This window comes from Lolium rigidum, chromosome 4 (genome assembly GCF_022539505.1).
Source record: "Lolium rigidum isolate FL_2022 chromosome 4, APGP_CSIRO_Lrig_0.1, whole genome shotgun sequence".
In the NCBI taxonomy this organism is placed as follows: Eukaryota; Viridiplantae; Streptophyta; class Magnoliopsida; order Poales; family Poaceae; genus Lolium; species Lolium rigidum.
Window position 1 is genome coordinate 281,913,344 of NC_061511.1, and position 8,501 is coordinate 281,921,844.

The 8,501-nt window shown below is 51.1% G+C and overlaps 1 protein-coding gene across 1 annotated transcript; it reads left to right on the plus strand.

The window, feature by feature from the left end:
- Positions 1–6,287: 6,287 nt before the first annotated feature.
- Positions 6,288–7,606, plus strand: LOC124707875 (glucan endo-1,3-beta-glucosidase GV-like). The gene is made up of 2 exons (XM_047239573.1): positions 6,288–6,436; positions 6,547–7,606. The coding sequence occupies exons 1-2, from the start codon at positions 6,430–6,432 to the stop codon at positions 7,488–7,490; spliced, it is 951 nt and encodes a 316-aa protein (XP_047095529.1). The 5' UTR covers positions 6,288–6,429; the 3' UTR covers positions 7,491–7,606.
- Positions 7,607–8,501: the final 895 nt, after the last annotated feature.

An 8,501-nucleotide genomic window follows, 5' to 3' on the forward strand; every position in this document is an offset into this window, starting at 1 on the left:
CATGTTTTTTATCTGACCGTTTGGTTTTAGAGGGAGCGCTTCGAAACTCTGCTGGCTGTTAATATCATAGAGCTTGTTTTCTTTTCATGATGCTGGCGAAGAAGGTCATGAAAGTTAAGATTGGTGGAAGAGCAATGGTGGTCGGATCTTGGTGGTGAGATGGAACTGGCTTGGTGTTCCGGGCTTCACAGCAGCGGTATGAAAGTGGGGGCGACAACACGGGTGAAGTTCAGAGTCCTACCTTTCAGGATGAAAACCCAAGGTCTGGCCTTAACTGGTTGTGCCTCGCAATGACCTTGTTGGAGGCATTGTTTTGAGAGTGGGGACTATCTTCATGGTGAAAACCTAAGATCTTTGATCGGGCGACGACGGTGTTAGACCACTGTTCCCTTCTTGAAGGCGTCGTTTTTGGAGAGTCTGTATTTCAGGTGTTGTCTTGGCGGTGGATATATTGCTGTTGTTACGCCCAAGATACTGTAGCGGGACTTTTGTTTCTTAGTTTTCTTTTCTTTTTTTGGCTGTGTGCATCCGTAGTGCCATTAGGGTGGTGCGTTGTTGCAGAGGCTGGGTGTAATTGGTATCTTTTGATATTAATATATTCCCTTTATCGAAAAAAATTAGAACAAAAACCGAAAAACCTGTTAGATGTATATATCTGTCTATTGTAGTTTCTCCATATGTTAGGGGGCTTTCTGCATATGTGCACATGTACATGTACTATATATTATGGCTTTTGGCCCCCTGGTAATACAACAAGCATATTGCCCTAACATGGTATCAGAGCAAAAATTGATCCTCTAAATTCCCCGGCCGACGTTGCTTGTTCCGTCGCCCGTCTGTCCCTCGTCCTCGATCTGGTCTGCCTTCTGCTCGATCTGTTCTGCCTCCGCTCGATCTCCAGGCGCCGCCCGATTCCCCGCCCGACGCCCTCTCCTGCTTCGCTCTCCAACCGCCCGACGCCCTCTCCGCTCGATCTCCAGGCGATTCCCTGCCCGACGCCCTCTCCGGTCGAGGCCCCCGCCCGACGCCCTCTCCGCTCGAGGCTGCCCGCCTGCTGCCTCCGCTCGATCTCCAGGCGATTCCCCGCCCGACGCCCTCTCCGCTCGAGGCCGCCCGTCTGCTCTCCCCCCCCCCCCGCGAGGCCGCCCGCCTGCTCTCGAGGTCGCCCGCCTGCTCCCCGACGCCTGCTCTCCGCGCCACCGGCTTCGCCTTCGCGTCGCCAGATTGGGCCGCCTGGCTTCCCGGCCCGTTCCCAGCATTTGATTACAATCTGAGGTAAAAAAAAAGAAAAAAAAAGATAGCTATGTCTTCCTCGGGCTATGTTGCGATCCCTCGCAGCCCGGTGATCTTTGATGGCGCGAATTACCCTGATTTCGCTGCCTTCATGCGCGTCCACATGCGCGGTCTTCGTCTTTGGGGTGTGCTCTCTGGCGAGGTCTCCTGTCCGCCGCGCCCCGTTGCTCCTACGGTGCCTGTTGCACCGCCACCTGTTGCCCTTGCCCATGATGCTACTCAGGCGGATAAGGATGCAACCAAGAGTGCTGATGACACCGGCTCCGGCTGATTATGACCGGAAGGTCCAGGACCACTCTATCGCCGTTGCGACTTACCGGCTGGATCCGACCGAGTACACTCAGTGGATAGATGAGGATGCTCGTGCTACTGCTGTTCTTACCTCCAGTGTTCTGCCTCAGTATGCGGCTGAGTTTATGGGTCTTCCCACTGCTGCTGCTCAGTGAGCTTTTCTTCGTCAGCGCTATCAACCGTGTAGGGATGCTCTCTACCTATCTGTGGTCCGCCAGGAGCATGCCCTTCAGCAGGGTGATTCTACTATTGATGAGTTCTACACTCAGAGTGCTGCTATTTGGCGTCAGCTTGATTCTCTCTGTACATATGTGTGTGCCACCTGTCCCTGTTGTCTGACTGTGCGCGCGGATCCGGAGTTTCGGCGCGTTTTTGAGTTCTTGTCGCGGCTCCGTAAGGAGTTTTAGCCGCGCCGGGCCCAGCTGCTTGCCCGTGGTCGTGTTCCGCTCTCTGAGGTCCTTGCTGAGCTTCGTGCTGAGGAGACTCGTCTTCGTGGTGCTGGTCTTCTTGAGGTTCCCTATGTTCTTGCTACTCGTGGCCCTCCTGTGCCGTCTGCTCGTGGACTTCCTATGCTGCCGGCTTCGTTGCGGCCTCCGGCACAGCCGATACTTCCTACTCCTCCATTCCAGGGTCAGCGTCAGCCCCAGCAGCCTCGTGGTTCGACATCACCTCCTTGCACCTACTGTGGAAGGACTAGCCACACTATCTCTACTTGCTGGCAGAGAGATCCCAGCTTACGCCCGCCGCAGCATACTCGTCGTCAGGCTGGTTCTTCAGGATCTTCTGCTATTGCGCTATCTGATCATGACATTATCCGTGGTCTTCCTGGTCTGCTCGCTGGTACAGGCTCTTCCTCGATAGGTACCGCCGGTTCTCGTGCCTCGGTTCTTCCGGCACCGCGCGACCACCACCTTCCACACGGTCGAGTACGTTATCCCCGTGGTATCCGGATTCTGGAGCTTCTTTTCATATGACCGCCGCGTCTTCTATTCTTTCTCGCTCTTCGCTCTCTTGTTTCTCCCGTCCGTGTTATCACGGCCGATGGTACCTCTCTCCTCGTTTCCGGTCGAGGCACTCTTTCTACTACCTCTTTCTCTATTCCCGATGTTTCTCATGTTCCTAGTCTTAAGATGAACCTGTTTTCCGCTAGTCAGCTCATCGATTCTGGTTGTCGCGTCATTCTTGACGCCGATTCTTGTGCTGTTCGGGACCACCGTACACGAGCCCCGGTTGGAGCCGGCCCTCGCAGCCTTGAGTCCCCGGGGATCCGGGAGTTAGACCGGCTTCGCGTTCCTTCCGCTGCCACTTCATCCGCGCTCTCCCGCGGTTGTCGCTTCGTCACTGGATCTTTTCAGCAGTGACATCATCGGCTGGGTCACCTCTGTGGCTCCCGTTTATCGTCATTAGTTCGTCGTGGTCTTCTGGGGTCTGTCTGAGGAGATGTGTCTTTGCATTCGTGTCAGGGTTGTAGGCTAGGTAAACAGATTCAGCTTCCCTATCCTACTAGTGCGTCTGTATCTCAACGACCTTTTGATTTAGTTCATTCGGATGTTTGGGGTCCGGCTCCCTTTCCTTCGAAAGGGGGTCATCGATACTATATTTTGTTTATTGATGATTTTTCGCGATACACCTGGTTGTTTCTTATGCACTCTCGCAGTGAGGTGCTTTCTATTTATCAGCGTTTTGCAGCTATGGTTCGTACTCAGTATTCCACTCCTATTCGTGTGTTTTGTGCTGACTCTGCAGCAGAGTATATCTCCCGAAGACCTCGCGTGGTGTTCTTGCTGAGCAGGCACCCTTGCCCAGATCTCGTGTCCCGGCGCCCATGCTCAAAATTGTGTCGCCGAGCGTAAGCATCGTCATATTCTTGAGACTACCCGTGCTATGATGATTGCTTCCTCTCTTCCGCCGCATTTCTGGGCTGAGGCTGTCGCTACGTCGACTTACCTCATTAACATTCAGCCTTCTGCTGCCCTTCAAGATGGCATTCCTCTCGAGCGTCTTTCTGGTTGCTCTCTAGATTACTCGCCACTTCGTTTATTTGGTTGCGTTTGATATGTTCTTCTTCCTCCTTGCGATCGCACCAAGCTGACCGCTCAGTCTGTTGAGTGTGTTTTTCTCGGATACAGTGATGAGCATAAGGGCTATCGCTGTTGGGACCCCGTTGGTCGTCGGATGCGCATCTCTCGTGATGTCACATTTGATGAGACACGTCCCTTCTATCCTCGTCCCACCTCGGGTACTTACCCGGTGGATGATATCTCTTTTCTTCTTTTTCCGGATGCACCCCCTGCTATCCCGTCTCCTCCCCCTCCTAGTCCCGATGCGCCCCTTCGGCGCCATCCTCTCCTCCGTCTAGTCCACCTAGTACTCCTCGTTCTCCGGCTTCGGATCCTTCGATGCTGTCCCTTCTTCCTCTTCTTCTCGATGAGTTGTCCTCCGCCGATGACCTTCCCCCTTCACGGCCTGTCCGTCAGCCGTCGTGCTCCAGCTCGTTACTCTCCTAGTCGGCATGGTCTCTCCGTCGTTTCCAAGCCGACTTCTTATCGGGATGCCGAGCGTCATCCCGAATGGCATCTTGCCATGGCTGAGGAGATCACCGCGCTTGAGCGCACCGGCACTTGGGATCTTGTTTCTCCCCTTCTGGTGTTCGTCCTATCACGTGTAAGTGGGTCTATAAAATTAAGACTCGCTCCGATGGATCTCTTGAGCGCTATAAAGCGCGTCTTGTGGCTCGTGGCTTTCAGCAGGAGCACGGCCGTGACTATGATGAGACTTTTGCCCCTATGGCTCATATGACTACCGTGCGTACCCTTCTTGCTCGTTGCTTTCGTTTGCCGCCGGTCCGTCTCCCAGCTTGATGTTCAGAATGCTTTTCTTAATGGTGAGTTGAGTGAGGAGGTTTACATGCAGCCTCCTCCTGGGTATTATGTTCCCGATGGGATGGTTTGTTGTCTTCGACGTTCTCTCTATGGTCTCAAACAGGCCCCTCGTGCCTGGTTTGAGCGCTTCGCCTCCGTGGTGACCGCTGCTGGTTTCTCTCCTAGTCTTCATGATCCAGCACTTTTCGTTCACACTTCTCCTCGTGGACGTACTCTTCTTCTTCTCTATGTTGATGATATGATCATTACTGGTGATGATGCTGAGTATATTGCCTTTGTCAAGGATTGTCTTCGTGATCAGTTTCTTATGACTGATCTTGGTCCTCTTCGCTATTTTCTTGGCATTGAGGTTTCCTCCACTTCGATGGCTTTTCTATCTCTCGAGAAAAGTACATTCAGGATCTTCTTGCTCGTGCTGCTCTTGGGGATAAGCGCACAGTCGATACTCATATGGAGCTTAATGTTAAGCTTCGTCCTACTGATGGTGATCCACTTCCTGATCCCACCCGTTATCGCCATCTTGTTGGGAGTCTTGTTTATCTTGCTGTCACTCGTCCTAATATTTCTTATCCTGTTCATATTCTGAGTCAGTTTGTTTCAGCTCCTACCACGGTTCACTATAGTCATCTCCTCCGTGTTCTTCGTTATCTTCGTGGCACGATCACTCGTCGTCTTTTCTTTCCCCGTTCCAGCTCTCTCCAGCTCCGGTGCTATTCGGATGCTACGTGGGCGAGTGATCCTACGGATCGTCGTTCGCTTCTCGCTTACTCGTGTGTTTCTTGGTGGTTCGCTTGTTGCTTGGAAGACGAAGAAACAGGTCGCAGCTTTCCCGTTCGAGTGTTGATGCTGAGTTGCGGGCTATGGCTTTGTTGATTGCTGAGGTAACTTGGTTACGGTGGTTGCTTGCAGATTTTGGGGTCTCCGTTACGACACCCACTCCACTTTTGTCCGACAAGACAGGTGCTATCAGTATTGCAGGTGATCCGGTCAAGCATGAGCTGACCAAGCATATTGGTGTTGATGCTTTTTACACACGTGCACAGGTACATGATGATATTGTTGCGGTTCATTATGTGCCTTCAGATTTGCAGTTGGTTGATTTCTTTACGAAGGCACAGACTCGAGCGCAGCATGATTTTTTACTCTCCAAACTCAGTGTTGTGGATCCATCATGAGTTTGAGGGGGGGGGGTTAGATGTATATATCTGTCTATTGTAGTTTCCCCATATGTTAGGGGGTTTTCTGCATATGTGCACCTGTACATATATTGTGGCCTTTGGCCCCCTGGTAATACAACAAGCATATTGCCCTAACAAAACCTAACCACTCGTATGAAGGATTAGAACATGTCCGATAACACACGTCTACCATATAATGTTAAAACACAACGTAGGCGGCGCGACGAAGCGCGCTTGTCATTGTCAAAACTTAACAAGTTATGCTTGTAAAAAATAATTAAACGGGATTGAGGGCGACGGACCATCCAACGCGTGCAAGCAGCCTCAATTTGGACCAGGTATGAAACCATGGCACGGAGCAATTGAGCAGACGATCGAGTCATATTTGATCTTATCGATCACACGATAATGTTTTCAAGAACTAATAATCGATGCATATCCGAGGTGCAATGCATGCATGCCATAGACTCTCTGCTAGATAGCTACTTGTCGACGAAAAGTCAAACAAGTTTAGCAATGCATATCCTGTACTATTCGCTACAAATTGATGGAAAATTAAGGCTGATGACCGAGCCGAAGCAACACTTAAAACTTAATTAAAGTCTAGTAGGAAGACCAAATACGCATCACTAATTTATTGGCGATCGATCTCTATATAAGAAGATGAAATGAAGAGCCGTCTTCCTACTGCTAGTACTGCTGGCTAGTACGTACTTCCAATCTATCGCAACTGGAGTGCCAAAAACTTAGCGAGTAGAGACCGATCGAACTGAAGCTTTGAGCAAATGGGAGGTAGTCTTTTGTTTTACTGTCTTTCTCCAGATCTTTGTCATATTATCTATTTCCTGTTTGATTGATACTTTGTTCTCGTTAATTGATTCCGAGTCCCGTGCTGCATGCAGCGGTGCACGGTGTCTGCTACGGCATGGTCGGCGACAACCTCCCGTCGCGAGGCGACGTCGTGCGTCTGTGCAAGTCCCGCAACATCCTCGCCATGCGAATCTACAATCCGGACCAAGAGGCCCTCGCTGCGCTCCGCGGCAGCGGCATCGGCGTCACCCTCGATGTCGGAGGCGTCGACGAGGTCCGCCGCCTCGCCGCTGACGCCTCCTACGCGGCGTCCTGGGTCCGGAGCAACGTCCAGGCTTACTACCCGGACGTGATCATCCGCTACGTCGTCGTCGGCAACGAGATCCCCGCAGCCGACGCCAGGCCCATCCTCCTTCCGGCCATACGGAACGTCAACGCCGCCCTCTCCGCCGCCGGCCTCGGCAGCTCCATCAAGGCCTCCACCGCGGTGCAGTTCGACGTGTTCACCAACTCCTTCCCTCCCTCCAGCGGCGTGTTCGCGCAGCCCTACATGGCCGATGTGGCCCGGCTCCTGGCGAGCACCGGCGCGCCGCTGCTCGTCAACGTGTACCCTTACTTCGCCTACCGGGACAACCCGCGGGACATCCAGCTGAACTACGCCACGTTCCAGCCAGGGGCCACTGTGAGGGACGACGGTAACGGGCTGGTCTACACGAACCTCTTCGACGCCATGGTCGACGTCGTCTATGCTGCGCTGGAGAAAGCCGGCGCGCCGGGCGTGAGGGTGGTCGTGTCGGAGAGCGGGTGGCCGTCGGCCGGCGGGTTCGCGGCGACCGTGGAGAACGCGAGGAGGTACAACCAGGGATTGATCGACAATGTCGTGACCGGGACGCCGAGGCGGCCAACTGCGGCGATCGAGACGTACCTGTTCGCCATGTTCAACGAGAACAGCAAGCCCGGAGACGCAACGGAGAGGAACTTCGGGCTGTTCTACCCGAACATGCAGCCCGTGTACCCGGTCACCTTCCCGAATTAACAACTGCCAAGACCCAAGGCCGCAAGGGTAGCGACAGAGTTATGCGTCGACGTCAATAAAAAATGTGTATCTTTCCCTCAAAAATAAAATAAATTGGGTATCTAAAATATTCTCCATGTTCTATAGCCTCGTGCCAAAGAGTGAGCTGCAAATTCGCACCTCTAAGGATATGCTTGCCAGAACAAAACCCGTCAAAAGACTAAATCATCTTCTTATGTGTTCAACCACAACATGGGTACTGACACAGGAATATTCCTGAACCTGATATTACTTTTTTTTAACAACATGCATGATTCACCATATAACATCAAGGTGGTTTATTACTTAATCTGCCTTTAAGTTACATAGTGTATCATCAACCACTAATTTTCAGAAAAGTTGGGAGGCAAAGTTTCTCGCAGACTATTATTTCAGAACTTGTTAGATTTGCCCAAGCTACGTATTTTTTGATTTTGTTCAGATTTTTTGGAGAGCTGGAAACGAATTTTGGGCCCGGCATGTTATCAAGTTCAAGAGTATCTTTATATCACCATATTTTCGGGTTAGTTTCTGAGAACTACTCGCTAGGAAGGGCGGGGCTAACATGTAGAGTGGTGAAAAATTGTGTTTGAAAGAACGAAAGAGTGATTTCGTAAAATTTACTTTAAATAGAAAAATATCACAACTTGCAAAATTTGATAGATAAAACAATATCGCCGAAAGAACAAATACCATTGCTCTACAAAACAAAACAAAACAAAAATGGTGGGCCATACAAAGATAAAGTAGTACAATTTTATAGCTCACTATTGTACATGTTAGCTATAGAATGGCTATAGATGACATGACACTTGACTTATAGTCAACGGTTGGCTCTACTATTGAACTTGCTCTAATACACTTCCATGTATTACTACCAATTATTGTCTCCTCATTGATCTCGGCGATTCTTGATTTTGTCCATCCCTTAATTGTGGCAATCCGCCATTAATACCTCCTGTTTACTTCCTTATCTTGCATGACTGTTTTAAT